At 39.8% G+C, this 16082-nt stretch overlaps 1 protein-coding gene across 5 annotated transcripts; it reads right to left on the bottom strand.

The window, feature by feature from the left end:
• Window positions 1-1255: 1255 nt before the first annotated feature.
• Window positions 1256-14224, bottom strand: c11h10orf71 (chromosome 11 C10orf71 homolog). Of its 5 annotated transcripts, XM_087802915.1 has the most exons (4): window positions 13904-14206; window positions 2811-10983; window positions 2099-2171; window positions 1256-2038 (listed from the first exon to the last, which is right to left on the bottom strand). In XM_087802915.1, the coding sequence occupies exons 2-4, from the start codon at window positions 10836-10838 to the stop codon at window positions 1542-1544; spliced, it is 8598 nt and encodes a 2865-aa protein (XP_087659041.1). In that variant the 5' UTR covers window positions 10839-10983; window positions 13904-14206; the 3' UTR covers window positions 1256-1541. The 5 variants fall into 5 exon arrangements, with proteins under 5 accessions (XP_087659041.1, XP_087659038.1, XP_087659040.1 ...); XM_087802912.1 differs by having other exon boundaries at window positions 1256-10983; window positions 13904-14022; window positions 14185-14224; XM_087802914.1 differs by having other exon boundaries at window positions 1256-2171.
• Between the last annotated feature and the right edge of the window lie 1858 nt (window positions 14225-16082).

The raw sequence follows: 16082 nt of genomic DNA on the forward strand, positions 1-16082 counted from the left end.
AGGATGGATACCGATGAGGTAATGAATCAGATTGTGGATAATGAAATGATGAATGATATGCGTTATGACGGCTTTGTTAATACCATAACTTTAACTTTGTTTTTGTACTCTTATTCCCCCCTCTGCCCCCCACCACAACCAGTGCGATATGTAGCACCATCCCCAAGAACTTTTACAGTGAAAATAAAAATCACACAAAACAACTCAAATCACAGTATATGAGTCATTCTCATAAAACTAGTTTTAGCTGATGTGTCCTCACAAATTATTTTAGTACAAAAATATTAAGGTACCCAAAACTACCCATAGCTGCTTTAAAATATGAACTATAAAAGAAGTATGATAATAAATCAAATATGATTTGAAAGTCCTCCCTCTCTGTAAAATAAAGAATTTATATATTTAAAAAAGCTTGATCCCATTAGGTATCTATACGGAGGAGAATCCCAGAGGAATTAATAAAGTTGATCTATCTATCCATCTATCTATTTACTTAAACCCAGTATACTTCTAGATGCTGCTGCTTAGGCATTCTGTTATAGTAAATGTTGCAGAAAAAAAGACTCTTCTTTTTTTTTCAAGTTACATTTGAAAATTTAAATCAACGCCATATGACAACCATATGTGTTGGTTTGGATCCTTGGACATTGTTTTTTGCTTGTTGAGTAGTCTTTGCATCAGCCGATAGAATTCTAGATTGTGGTGTGTGTGCATGTCTCTTCGATTTTATACCAGATTATCCAAAAGGTTTGTGTGTTAATTTCTACACGTAGATGACAACACATCTTGCTATGCAAAATCATTTTTAACTTTAACTGAACCCTTTAACTTTGATCTACACGTTTCTGAACCCACTCACCAAAAAGGCCACATTTTATACTTTGCCCTGGACATTTCTAATGTGTCTGTACATGATGTCCATCTGAGTGATCATTCTCTTGTCTTGTTTAACCTGGACTTCATCCCTAAGTCTAAGCCCTTGAAAGTGAGGTCTCAGAGTTGTGTTAAGTTTGACACTCTTTTCTTCAATGGCTGCCTTAACATGGACAATTTGATTCACTGTTTCACTAGTACAACTAAAAACTGTAAAAATATGTTTTATACAATAAAATGTAACGGAAGTTGAGACACCAAGAAAGAAAAAACACTTTGATTTTGATCATTGAAATGTCAATTTTTATTGACATCTTCATCTTTTACAGCACAAACATAAGCATGAACTATTTTCTTCATTCAAAGCTTTGAAACGGCTATAGTGACACCAGTAAAAGAGGCTTCGTGGATGTGAGTGTGCATATCTTTAATAAATCCACCACCATGCTTGAATGAATTCTCAAAGACTGAGCTTTAACTAAACGTTACATGACTCTGTAAACACATTCAAAAGTCAAATGGAATGGTGACTGTAAATGTGACAGAAAATATTTATTTTTTAGAAGTGAGAGCAAAACTTTGTAAACTCTCGCAGCTTATTACATTTTTACAAATAGGCAAATTGGCAAAACCTATGGCAAGCAGGTATTACATATTTTACATATTTCTCAAAAGTCTGAAATCTCCATAAAGTCCTCCAATTCACACATGGTGATAATGTCTCGGGGCTGGCACCTTAAGTTAGTCATGGGGTCGCTCAGGTGGCCACCGTCTGTGGACTCGTTTGAGCTCTGTTGGTTGTACACAGTATTTATTGTCTTGGGTTTTTCGTTGACTGTATCCATGTACGGCGTATGCTCTGGACTGCCATACTGCTCTCTATGTTCAAGGGATTGATAGTCACAAGTGTCATGGGGATCAGTTAGAGGTACTGACATACCAGAAGTTGACCGTTTAGGAACTCCAGTAGGTTGGTATTCCCGTTGAAAACTTTTGTGGCCTTCATACTGCACATATCCTTTGGTAGCAGGAGCGTTGACGGAGAGTTGTGGATTGACTTGCATCATTGTCTGGAGTGGAGGCTGAGGGTACATGGGTTGAGGCTGATGTTGGGCTATACCCTGGCCAGACTCTCGCACATTCAGTTGGACATACTTTCCTGTCTCTGGGTCAAAGAAAGTCTTCATTTTCACTTGAACAGGAGCGTCCACAATGAAATACTGACCAGATCCAATGTCTTGCATCACCCTGCGCTGTGTAAGTGGGTATGAGGGCGCGTAGCCTGACTCTACATGGTACTGAGTCACCGGATAGTTAGGATGGTGGAGTGTAGGAGAAGATGGTACATGAGAAACAATTTTTGGAGTAGAGGGTTGTGGGATAAAGCCAGAATCAACTGAGCTATGAGGGATGGGTATATGTGTTGACATATTAGGTGCATCAACTGGAAGATGGACTGGAGTTTTCGCATAAGGTGAGGGGATCAGAAGGGAGACGGGGGTAGCTCCATGCAGAGGAGAACAGAGAGGAGCATTGGTATGCGGTGATGTCACTGGCAAGGAGACAGGAACATTTACATGAGGGGAGGTCATTGGCAAAGAGAAAGGTGCAATTTTATGATGGGAGGAAACTGGAAGAACTACAGCATCAGTAGCATGAGGGGAGGAAACCTGGGTTGGCGCAGCGTTTGTAGCATGAGGTAACGTATGTGGTAATGGGTCGGGTCCAGAAGCATGAGTAGATGTGACAATAGGTGGGTCAGTAGCTGAAGGATGTTTGATAGAAGAGTAATTAGTGAGGAGAGGGGAGTTAAAAGTGGCAGACTGTTGATCTGATGGGAAAGATGGCAAGCTGGAACCCACTGTGGGCGCATGAGTTAAGGAGACAGGAGCAGAACAATGTGGGGAAGTTACGGCATGGCTGTTTGAGGAGCATACCTCAGTGGTGGAAGGTGGTGTCACGATGGAGGCTGATGTGGTTGTTGCAACCTTAGATATTTCTTTCTTTATTCTACGTGTAGTAAGCCTTTGGGCCCTGCGCAAGGCTTTTTCACTCTTTGGTGGGACGAGAGGAGGTTTTCCCATGGTACGAGACATATCGCTGCTGAAGCTGCAGGCTGACTCTGGCCTGTCGTAGTCATACAGCCCTCGTATATCGGCCACATCTGTCGCACCTGTGGCAAAACTCTCCACATCCTCCGACATATTACTAAAAACAGAGCGAGAGTCATCTTCATCAATTGCAATGCTTCTTCTGGAATAGGGTCTGTTTTGTCTGAGAGGAGCAGAATAAACCTGTGATGAAGACTGAGATGTTGATTCATATATAGCATTTAACCCTGAGGAGGTGCTGGTGGGTGTGTCTGTGTTGTATCTTCTTCTCTGTTGCTCTTCGTCTATGAGTTCCATTGGTGAACCCACCCTGAAATCTTCTCCAAAGTTCTTATGGAAGCGTGGTTTGACAGATTTAGTCAAAGAAGAGCTCCTGTTGGTGTTATCCTTCACTCTGAACATCAATGGTTTCGCTCCCAGTGCAGGAGAGGTTGTGTTTGAACGAGGAAGAGAAGAAACTGGAGAAGGAGGAGCTTGAGGCCTATGTGATCTTGAGAAATCCTCACTTTGTGAGACTGTGTAGGGATTATTTGGCTCAGGCGGTTGCCTCCAGTGTTGAAAAGGTGTAGGTGACAACGTTTGTCTTCCTTTTGGTCTCCTTTGTGGCTCTGCGGTTGTGATGGCGTAGTACTGAAGAGCATCTGCTAGCTGTGCTTCGGGCTTTTGTGGCACCCCTCTTGAAGTTGCTTCTTCTTTTGAAGCAATGGCTTTGAAATCGCTGGTGTTAGTCATGGACATCTCGTCTCTCCGGGTTTCATCATCAACAACACTCTTTTCATCTGTAGTTTGTTTTCTTTGTGTTTCAATGGACTTTTCTTCAGAAACAAATCTATTTTCTTCATCTTTCGGACTGTCTTTTATGCATTGTCTTGTTCTCATCTGTTCCTTGTCCTGTGGATTTTGTGGTGTGTCCACTACAGTTGTTTTTTCTGCTTTCTGAGTTTTGTTATGACTAGCTTTGGCTTGATGCTGTTCCACGACTTTTGTCTCTCTGCTTTCCTCCTCTGGTCCATGTGTCATTTCTCTTTCCTTGACGTCCAGTCTTTCGCCCACGTCCTGCCCCTCATATACTCTGGTCATTCCTCTTTCTTCTTGGATGCGTTTAGTGGCCCCTTGTTTTAATCCTTCCTCTGCTAGTTTTTCTTCTTCTTTCTGTTTTTGCCGTCTCTCTTTTTTAGCAGCAGTGATGGCCTCTCTCTCTCGAGCTCTTCTCTCCTGTTCTCTCCGAGCAGCTCTTTCTTGTTCTTCTTCGAGAAAAGCTTTACTTTCCTTCATCAACTTTGTAATCCTTAAATCTTGAGACAGTTCCTTCTTGCAAATGTCATTGTTTTCTGTCACCTTTTGGATTTCTTCACTAGTCTTAACTTGAAATTCATCAGAATTATCTGGTCCCATCATTGAGTTATGTTCCTTAATCTTAGGATCACTATCTTTGCCCCCCTTCGGAAAACATTCAAGGTCAAGTTCTCTGTTTACCGATGAAACTTCAGGTTTGCTGACACCACGTTGTTGTGGTGTTGAATTGTTTCCTGGTTTATCTTGAGGAGAAAATGTTTGCAAAACAGTTGTTTTCTCCTGTTGAATGTCAGCTTTAAGCAAATCGCCTCCCTGAGCTACATTCTTTTCCAGATCTTGCTTTACCACATTTTCCAAAGCTCCTGCTTTGTTTTTGAGATCTAATTCAGCTCTCTCCTTCTCTCCCAGTTTGAACATCCCGGTTCTTTGATGAGCTTTCTCTGTGATTGGAAACACTACAGGTTTGGGCTCCTTGTTTATTTTCGGGGAGAGGTCCGTCTTGGTGGTCAATCCTTTCTCTTTCATATAATGATCTTCTTGATCTGTGAAATTTGGGCAGCGACTTCGACGTGACTGTATTAGTGGAAAGAATCCTTCCTTTTTATTTGGAGGGACATCTGGAAATGTGTCGTCCAGTTTCTCTGAAACGATGACTTTCAACCTAGCGTAGTCAGCAATAGCCGATATTTCAGGAATAGCGGCTGCTCGCTTTGGTTTTGACTGGATTTCAGGCTCCTCCTTTGCTGAGTGCTCAATCTTCTGCTGTACAATTCGGCCACTGTTCCTCTGTCGTTCTCTTGAAGTAGACCTGCTGTCTGAGTTTCGTCTTCTGACAAGCGTACCTTGACTAGCATCGGTCTCTGTCTGTTTCAAAGGTTCATCACTATCTTCCCCTCTTTTCTGGCTTTTTGTTCTATTTTTTGAATATGTTCTTTTAACAATACTTTTCATTTCATCGATGGGAACTTCCTTTTCTTGAGATGTATTATTTGACATGCCAATTGTAGTATTGTCGGACTGTACAGCGTTAGCAACTCGTCGACCTTCAATATGAAAGTAGTCTTGCTCCATAATTGTCGTTTCCACGTTGTTCTGGACTTCATGTTCTTCAGGTCTAGCCTGGGCTTCATTATGTGCTCTGTTATTTCTGCTGTGTTGATTGTCTTGTTGGGTTTGTTTCAAACAATCAGCCAGTTTTCTAATGCTTGACAGAACACGTTCTACGCCGTTGTCATCTTCTGATTCGTCTTTAAATTTGACTTCTTTGTCTGGAATCTTCTTCTCAGAGTCAGATACCGCAAGTGTTTGTTCATCAGATCTCACTAGTAACTGATTTGATGTGGGATTGGTAACATCGTTTTCAACCACAGAAGACACAACTTTGATAGCAATGTTGTCGATATGCACATCATCTTCACCTTTATTTTCTACTTCTGTCATCTTGTTTTGAGCCCTTGGTGTGTTTTCACCTGAATAATTTGGGTGGATTTTTAGAGCCATACGATGTTTCTCATCTTGTAGATGGGCGGTTTTGTCCTCCACCTCACTGCATTTGGGTTGATTTATGGTCAAGGTAACGTTTTCTTTCACTGATGCGTGACTCCCTTTGTTATCTCTGTCCTCCTTCTTGCCTTCTTTGGCAGGTTTAACTTCTTTAACTAGGACCTGATTGCTTATTTCTATTTGTTTTTCACATTCTTCTGAGCAGATTTCTTTTCTTTTGCTGTTAAGATCTATATTTTTTTCGGTTGTTTGGTTTACTTTTGCAGATGTATCGAGGGACTCAAACAAACATGATTGGTGTGGAGGGAACCCCTTTACAACCCTGTCACTGTTGTTCATCATTGCCTGTGAGCTCAATGATTTCTGATCATTTTCACTAGTGACAGAAGTACAATTCTGGAGCCTACTGTTTTTATTTGATCCTGGAAGTGGACACTCAGCTGGTCTTGTCTCTTCTGCTGAAAAAAGTTTCTGACTGTTTGGACTCATGTCTGTATTTTCCCGTACAGTCACCATTATTCCCATTATCTGCAGGTCGTCTTCCTGAGGTGTCTTCGGTCCTAAGGTGAGGAAGGAGTTTTCCTCAGATCCTTCGTGTTTATCATGCAGTTTTGTATTATTATTTAGGGATTTTTCAGTTGTTTTCACCGTTTCATCAGTGCACCCTTCTTTCGAGTCCCTTATTTTCTCCTTTCTCTCTAGTTCCAGCTTGTTTTTAAGCAAAATTGCCTCTGAATCCATTTGTTTACATTGAGTCTCTATTATACATTTTTCTGTATTGTCTTGGGTGGTCTCTTTCTCTTCTCTTTGTATTCCAGGTCTGTTCGTCTTAAATGAATCTTCTGGGACACTTTTAGCTGTAGTATTAATGGAGGCTGCTTTAGAACTTGAAAGTTTTTGTTCCTTCAAAGGATCCCCATTAACTTCAGTTAGTTTGCTCTCTTGTCTTTCCAGGGGCTCCTTGGATAGCATTTGCTTTACATTATGATAATGACTACCAGGAAAATGTTTAGAAGGGTTTTTGGCAAAGCCCTTTTCTTTAATTGCTGAAATCTCTTTCTCTGCATGAGCTTTGATCTTGGAAGTCAGAATCTCCTGTTTGGTCAGTGCCCTCTCTCTATGCGTCGATACTTTAGCTGACTGGTGGCTTTTGTGTAAAACGACATGTTCTGTTGATTTTCCTTCAGGTAATTTCAGCCTCTCTGAATCACTTGAAACATAAATTTGTTTCTGAGATTTTTCTTCTCTCCCAATTGTTGCTTTTTTGACTTCGTCAGCAACACTATTATTGTCAGTTGTTTGCTCATGGGAATTAGATGAACAATGTTCCCCAATCCTGAACTCTTTAGATGACTCACTGTAGACATAAAGGCTTTCGGTGTCTTCATTAGTTGTGATTTTATTTTCAGTTTTGGAACTTTTCATCAAAAGGTGTTTTTGATCTTTGGGTTTTTGTTTACTGGTTTTCTTATCAGCAGTTGCACTGGATATGAGGGGGATATTTTCATCAACTGTAGAACTGTTTCCAGCGGAAGGTACTTTATTTCTTTGAGTTGAAACTGGATAGATGAATCCATATTTCTCCCTCAAACTGTCATAATCTTCAGCACCGCGATTTACTTGACCTCTATCATGTCTTTTAAGTTGCATATGTTGATGAGTCTGCTCAACTTTTTTCTCACTATTCTGGCCACGAGTCGATTCCAAAGAGGCTTCTTTCTTTTTAGCATTGTTCTTCTTTACTTTCTCTCTGAGCCTTTCTTTTGTCTCTGTCTTGACCACTTTCACATTGTTTGTGTCACTCTTGACTTCCTCTTCTGAGGTCACACTTGGTTCCACCCGATTTTGATTTCCCATTGATACATCTGTGTTTCTTTTTTCCAAATTCGAGTGGTTGGTTCTTACTTTTTGGGATAAACAGTGTCCTGGGTCTTCTGCGTTTATCTTTTCCTCCGTTTTCTTGTTCTCAACCTCAACAGTTATTGTCTTCCCTTCAACTTTTTCATCCTGTTGCACTCTTTTGAGTACCTGTTTACTTTCTTCTGTTTGTTCTATACTAGCCACCTCTTTGCCCGCTGTTCCAATGTTTCTCTTTTCTCCTTCCGTTTGCTCTTTTTCTGCTTGCACTTTTGTGTGTTCAGAAGTCAAAATTGTTTCTAATATATACTTAATGCCTTGATCTAGAACTTTGAGTGGATTTTCTTTTGGGAGAAGCTTGGGTTGAATTTGGGACGACTCTTCATTGGCGACTTGTTGTTTAAAGGCTTCTTCTTTGACCGGTCCTGTGTCGCCTCTGTGTGCTTCCTCGACTTCTCTCGTTTGACATCTCTCTGTGTGTTGCTCCTCTGATGGTAAAGACTCTATCTGTTTCCTCCCTCTCGTCTCCTCTGCCTCACTTTGTCCACTTTTGATGTCAACCATTTTGAACTCTGCTTTCGCTTGTGTAAGATCCTTCTCTGCAAACTGGACTTCATCCACCTGTGATTCGGCCTCGGCTGCTAAAATTAACTCAGCCGACTCTTCTGTGGGCCGGTCCACTTTTGTCTGGAGTTGACATGCTGCCAGGTTTGCTTGGGCGTCCTGTTTCAATGGCCCGGCTGTGACGTCCAAAGACTCGCCCTGCAGACTCTTTGTCACCTTCTTGTCTGCAGCAGTAATTGACAATGAAGTGTCTTCTATGTTGTTGTTTATTTGTCCTGTAGTTGGTTGGACAGAATCCATCTTCATGAGTGGCGAAAGGGGTTTTCGAGATCCTGTTTCTTGCTCCTGGGCAGCTGTATGATCGCACACAGGTTTTTTGCTGAGTTCGGAATCTGTACTTTTCTTGATCTCTTTGAAGTGCTTTACAGAATCATTCTTACCTAAACATACCTGATCCTTCTTCACTTGTCCAGGAGAAGACATGAACCTTAGTTTACATTCTTCATCAGTCTTGTCATTGTGATGTCTACCAATGCTTTTATTCTCTAATGCTTTGTCGTTCAAACAATGCTGTGACTCCTCCTGCCTCATCGGATAAGCACTCATGTGATTATCGTTTAATTGTGTAGCTTCCTGACATGGATTACTTCTATAAAAATGGGCACCCACTGCTTCCTCTCCTTCACTCTGCTGGTAGGGAGTGAACAAAGAGGGGTCATAGCCAGGATTTTGATGATTAGCCGCCTGATTACGGGTGTAATTTTCTGACTTGAAGCCTGTGTACCCAGAGGGAGGGAAAACCTCACTTTGAGTTGTGTTATTTACACTTGAAGGGTTCTCCAAACTTTGGCTTGAGTGTGTTGCTGGAGGCAAGTGATAGTTTCCTGAATGTAACATGCTGCTCTGGCTTTCGTAATGGTTGTGAATCTCTGGCTCTAAAAACTCTGGGATATCTATGACCGTGTCTCTGGGCGGTTGTTTGTTTTTCTCCACTGAATCGAAACTCTTGAACTTTGGAGGACTGTATGTACTTTTGACTCTCTTTCTATTGTCCTTCAGATTAAAAAGAAGACTTGCACCTTTAGATTTATAGCTGGACATCCTTATATCTGGAGTCCCACCTCTGGATTCTGCCCGGACCGGGGCATGCTCAACAGGTGGAAGAGAGTTGGCATGCTGCTGGATGTTTGTGTTCTGTACTTGCTGAATGCTAACATTTGGCGTTAGCATTTGGCTAATGTTGTAAGGAGTTGTACTTGTGTTTTGAGTGACAAAGTTTGGTGTCACACCGTTGTACCCATGAGGAATACAGTCTTGATTGTTAAACGTGTAGTTCTGTGGGTTCCCAGTCATTTCTTCTGCAATATTCTGCCCTGCCATCAATCTGATCTTCTCCTGCAGAGCTTTGACGGAGCTGATCGTGTCCTGGACACGGCGAGACATCTCAGTAGTGGGTGATGCAGTTGATGGGCGCTGGGAGGGAATCCTGTTGGTTCCTAGTCTCTTGGTGCTCTTCCAGTGTGGATAATTTCCTGCTAGCTCAGACTCACAGCGTTTCTCCAAGGCTGAAGCTTTCTGCAGAACATTAGATGTCACAGGGGTTCTTGGAAGACTCGGTGTGGACTGCATATTGTTCCTCTGGTGATGCTTATTCCTCATTATTTGCGCCTCCATAGAAAGTCCCTTGTACATTTTGGATTCACACCATTGAGGGAAATCTGAAGTTTTAATAAACCCTGAGAATTCTTGTTGTTGGTAAGACGTCCTGTTGTAGTCCCTCCAAACCTGAAAGGGACTGAACTCACTATGTATGAAGAAGTTTGAGCTGCAATTGACATGAGTAAATGTGCTGTGTTTACTGTGGGGAGATCTTGTAAAAGCTAATGCTGCGTTCATGTTCGGAGTCGTAGCTCTTAAGTAGCTGTTATCCAGAAGCGAGAATTGAGCAGCTGGTGGGAAAGGACCATAGTTTTGCTGGTAGGATGTAGAGAACTCTGATTGCATGTTCATGAGGGATGACCTGTTCCAGCTAGAGTCATCACTCCCTTCTCTGTATCGACCATCAAGTGTTTCCCTTTGTCCATCAGAGTTGAAAGCTTTGATAAGAGAAGACACTCTAGAGCGACTCCTGGGCTGTTGGCACCTCAAATCATTGGTTCTGTTGCTAGAGAATAATTCCTGGTCCACATCCAATGATCTTGCTGGCTGCCACATCTCCACAAATGGTTGTGCAGATGCTCTTCCTTGGGTCCTTTCTCCATAAACATCCCAAAGTGGTACACTGTTGCTCTCACCTACATACCGCTCTCCGTGGATCCGGTCCGGTACACATTGCTGCATCCTGAGGCTGAAACTCTCATGTGTGGCTCTTTTGACTTCCTCCCTCTGTCTGTCTCTCTCAGCACCATTGTTGCTGAAGGCCAACTGTCTGTCCCTCTGAGGTGAAGAAGTGCCCAGGTCAGAGTCATTATAAATAGCCTCGTCTCCGATGCAGAGACTCCTGAATGCCCGGTCGGTGAGGTTGCTGACCTCCCGGTCTGTCTCGTCCAGTAAGGATCCTCCACTGGAGGTGTCGCTGAATCCTCCATTGCTGTGCTTCCGATGACCCTTTTTGCTGGATCGTCTTGAGGTCATGTTGTGGCAGTCCTTTCCTTGTTCACGCAGACCTTGAAATCCTATCTTGAGGTGGTTGTCTACCCCTCTGCTCAGGGCTGCAGCTGGGATGTCGCATTGTAGTTGTGGAATGGTGCTATCTCAAATATTCCATGAAGACCTTGTCCTGTGAAATGCAGGAAAAAGAAAATGAGTGTAGCTATAACCACGATTACTGTTGCTATTGTAACAACACAAGTCACTACGTTTCTTTCATGCGAACCTATTTATAAACCTGATCCCTAATCACAGCTGGCCTTGGCCAGAGTTTTTTATCCTTCTTTTATTAAGCAGCAATGTTCTGAATGTAGATCAGAATACACTCTTGTAAATCCTTCCTCTTTTGGGACATGTTGTGAATAAAACTGTTGCTAGGTGCAGTAAAGAGATCAACACGTGAGTTATTTTAGGAAAGTGGAGCATCCATGACAACATTTTAAACGATCAGGAAACATTCATGCAGGGGTGCCAGACTTGATCACACAAGGGGCCAAAATATTTTATTTGTTGAGTGCAGCCCAAAGAAAATGTATATCAACTAAACTTTCTGTCTCACAACAGGATTCTTATTGTGATATTTTCTATTCATTCTTGGAGGCTAGCTCTATCCTAACTATCGCTTCTTCGCTTCTGTCAAAACTTACAACAAAAATTACTTTCATTCAACATTAGTTTTACTTTTATTGTCTTTGTATAATATCTGTTATTTATCTTATCTAGAACACTGGCAATTGTATACGTCAAGATTAGTGCTGAAGCGATGTACCTGATACAATTTCGATATTTCTTCGATATGCTTGCATCATTTTTGGAAAGATTTTAAAGGACACTGGATTTCAGCTGGAGCCAAATCTACCCTCTTGTCATTGCTCAGATCTAATAATGACTGCTGCCATCTAGGGGCTAGAAGATTAAATTGCAACTTGAAAATGAACAAACAATGTAAATGTTTTTATTTTAATTGTAAATTGAAAAATAAAATTATTTTACTTTACACATTTTATTGAAACATAAACCATAAAATAACTATTATCAAAATAATATGATTTGAAAGCCACCCCACAAGATATATTTATGTTTTCTTAATAATTATTATTTTTTGAATAGAAAAATCATTACAGTGCTGTTGAATATCGATAAAGTAAAAAAGCCTCTATTTTTTTTGTCATAAATCTAGTCACGATATAAACCTCAACATTAAAACAAACCCTCTGGTAAGCCACATAAAATGACTTGACAGGCCGTATTTAGCCTCCGGGCTTCGGGTTTGCCACATGAACTTTTTTAAAAATAATAATCAAGATTGTGTTTCACTTACCAGAAAAAGTCCAAATACAAACAAAAAGAATTTAATGAAGTAATGAGTGTAAAAATACTCTGAGAAGTGTTAACGATGGGATGGGATGTTGTAAAAAGACTGATGGTGTGAGTATGTTCTCATTATAATCTGACTAGACATCTTTCTTTCCATAGACTTTTAAGGACCTCAGTCGAGACTTTGAGCGGACGAGTCATTTTCTTTTTTTATTCTAACAGAACATGAAGGGTTATAAAGTATAACCATTCTTTATTATTATTGTATAACTTCAACATGTTGATTTTCAAAATTTCAATGTTTTGTCAAAGTTTCTGATTCTGATTATATGACAATTACTTGAGTTATTCCACACACATGCACACACATTGAGTATTTTCTTGTGCACACCACCCAACACTGGAATCTAATTTGTACTCTGTTTTTCTTTGATATGTTTACATTCAGTTAATACCATTTTTACTGAATATACAGTACTTTGGTTTTGTTTTCTCTTTTTAATATTATACTTGTTTTTCTAGCACCGTTGGCCATGTGTAGCAGAATTGATTATAAAACTACAATAACCAACACTTTATTGTAGATAACACGTTCAAACTCCAGACTTGTGGTGGCTCTGAGGGGGAAAAAAAGAAACGCAACATAGAACACATCGCTCATATAAATAAACTTTGACGTTGCTATGGTGACAAGATGTGTTCTCGCCTCGTTGTTGAACTGTGGAATACTGCCCAGCCACTAACTGCCTTTGTTTTAAAATGTTTTTCTAATTGTTGACATTAGCCAATACACATTTAGTCAGTACAATTCTTTGTATTTTCAGAAGATCGTGTTTTCAGAGCTATACAATTTAAAAAGAGAAAATAGTTTTTTAAAGCAAGTTTTACAAGAAGAGAAATACAATAAATTGTTCATGCGTCTTATGTGAACATGTTGCAAAAAATTATGTTTTGATATGGCATGTTTAGTTTAGAAATATAACTGTAAATGTTTTTATTGTTCAACCTTTTCTAATGAGCTTCAAACCGTTTTTTTACTTTTTTTTTTTTCTTGTAACATTTCACTTCCTGCACCTTTAAGACAAGGAGGCCTATTAGTGTCAAGTTTTTTTTGGCGCTATATGAGAAGTGTTAATCTGAGTTGACCATGAATGAAATATATGTTGACACGATGACCTTGGAACCACAGCACTGATCCTTTTCCATGCAACTTATCTGGGTTCAGTTACTTTCTCAATTGTTACTTAAAATGTATAATTGGTGATGAAAGAAAGTGGAAAAACCTTCTGAATATCATTCAAAACAAGCGTGTTACCTGTAAAAAGTCAGTATCATCAAACACACAACCTTAAGCTAAAAAACAAAACAAACACAAATAGAAACAAAAAAACATTAAAGAGAGAAAAAAAACACGATTCACACATTCATGATAGGTTCTTGTTACACATTCTCTATGATGTCATATCAGCCTGTCAAGAGTGGTTTCTGAGCTTTCTAGTCTATTTTTATCCAGAACTGGCCTCAAAATCTAAACCTGACACCAAAGGTCTTGATTCTAAACGCAAGTTGAGCTGAACTGTCGTTACTGACGACAAGAAGACTTGTTTTTAATGACAAATATGTGCTTTCTGTTTTTGTGCTATAGTAAAAATAAATGAGCACCGTTCAAGGTCTTGTTATAATAGTGAGAGATAAATACATGTATTGGACCGTCTCACATATCCAGGTCTCACCTTCTGTCGTTATAGTCCGCAGGTCAGTTTCAAAGACATGGTCCGTCCCGTCTGAACCTCTCGATGTGGACCGCAGAAAACAATCCTTTAGTCCGAGGCAGCGTCTTCCAGCATGTGAGCTGAGGGCCGACACCAGGACCAGGGGCCGGGCCAGAAATAGAGGCGTTGGCCCAGGGAGACCGTCCACCATGGGGGGACAGAATGAGGACTGGAGTTAGCATGAAGGTCTGTCAGATGGTTTGGTGTCGAGTGTCAGGTGGATGAAACAAACAGCCTCTTACCTATTTATAAACCTGCACAGCTACTGACCCCGACGCACAACTGAGACTTGTCGAGGGGAAGTTGGCGAGAAATCAATTTTTCTCTTTTACTTTTGGGGCATGGGTGGTGAAATATGGGGTGCCCCCCCCCCAACATAGAGTCTTAAATAGCCTTACTTTAGTGTGCCTCACTCTTCGTGGAGCAGATGCGGTGTCAACACGTGTCACCTCATCAATGCAGGTTTCTATTGCACCGAACTGATCAACGTGTCAAGGATTCGGAGGAATAATCTCCGCTGTAGAAAAGGCCGTGAGGCAGAGGAAGAGGAGGGTCCTCGCCCCCACCCCCTTAATCCCACTGCTATAATAGGAACTTTGCTGCAGCCAATGTTGTTGGCGGGTGAAGGGCCAGGATGATGGACACTCACACATGCAGCTCACAGACCAACAATCAGCTCACACGTCAGACCAGTAGTAAACACTGTTTTACGGAGCCGAGCCGAAGGAAAACTGTCTTTATATTTATTATGATATTTATAAAAAATATCTATAATTATAATATATAATATAATATAATTAAAGAGTCAATAAATGAATAATTTTCATGAAACATACATTAACTATTGTTTGATAACAAATTAAATTTAACATGGTTTTAATGTATAGATATGTTAATGGGAAAGTTATTGTTATTTATATTTGCCCTTTTAATTAACTAAATCATAGATTTATCTTTATATTGTACATATTGCTGTATTTAATTTCTAGTCTTATTTACATTGTTTGCATACCATATTTTATTTATTTTTAAACATATTTGATTATTATACATTTATTATTTTAAAAACATTTATATTTCTAGAATACGTCCCCCCAGCATGTATCGTATTGTTTGCTGGAAGTGGTAAAAAGCCTAAATAGTTAATTTCATTGTACAGCACTGTCCCAACATCGTTGGACTTTTACATAGAGATGATGTTCTATTCAAATAAAAACAAATGTATAAATAATAAGAAACCTTAGTAGATTGTTAGGCTTCTGTCAATGTGAGAGGAATAATTTTCCAAAAATAACATTTTGCAAATTAAATTAGTTTTGAATTAAACATCTAATCAGAATGAAAAAACTTGTATTGCCAGTGTTGTAAACACAAAATGGGAATTAGTTGTGGCATTACAGAATATAAAAATGAAATAATGGAATAAAAAGAGGTTAATAAAATAATACACAATAAATAAAAAATAAAATGAGGGTCATTGTCATAAAATGGTATATAAATAAACAATTATTAATTGATTATAAATGAAATCTGGATGTACTTATTTGAATTGACAATAAAGCTTAGTGATAATCAATTAAAGCTATTTTCTACGTCTTGTTTGGATTCTAATGCAGATAAGAGTTCTGATTCTGACCCAACAAGAAGAGGATGACCTTAAACATCGTGTTTGTTCAGCAACGCGATGAAGCAGGATTCACAAATGAAGGTATCAAGTGCGTTGAAAGAATTTTATGCTACTCTAATTCATATTTGTATGCTTTTCTTCCAAGGTCCTACTTCTAGAGAGAGAGAGAAACAACCATCACCAGAGAGAACTTCAGTAAGTGCCTAAATTCTCCCTGCACACCCAGGAATAAGAAATACCTGAAAGATGTTTTTTTGAATGAAGCACATCGTTGATATGTGGTATGTTTCCTCTGACAGTTTAGTATTGTTTGTATAAGAGCTGTAGGATCATTATTTAAAATACAGCATGTTGCTGATATTTATTTCAATACACCAGGAGACCAGTATCATATTTTTTTAATTGTTTCATGATTTATCATCTTAGCATCTTATCTTCATAGAAACTCAGCTAAACTCAAAGTCCCCACTTAAACCTAAAATCCAATAATTTGTCTCTTAGTTGTCTTTAATA

The sequence above is a fragment of the Callionymus lyra genome, chromosome 11 (genome assembly GCF_982586985.1).
Source record: "Callionymus lyra chromosome 11, fCalLyr1.hap1.1, whole genome shotgun sequence".
In the NCBI taxonomy this organism is placed as follows: Eukaryota; Metazoa; Chordata; class Actinopteri; order Syngnathiformes; family Callionymidae; genus Callionymus; species Callionymus lyra.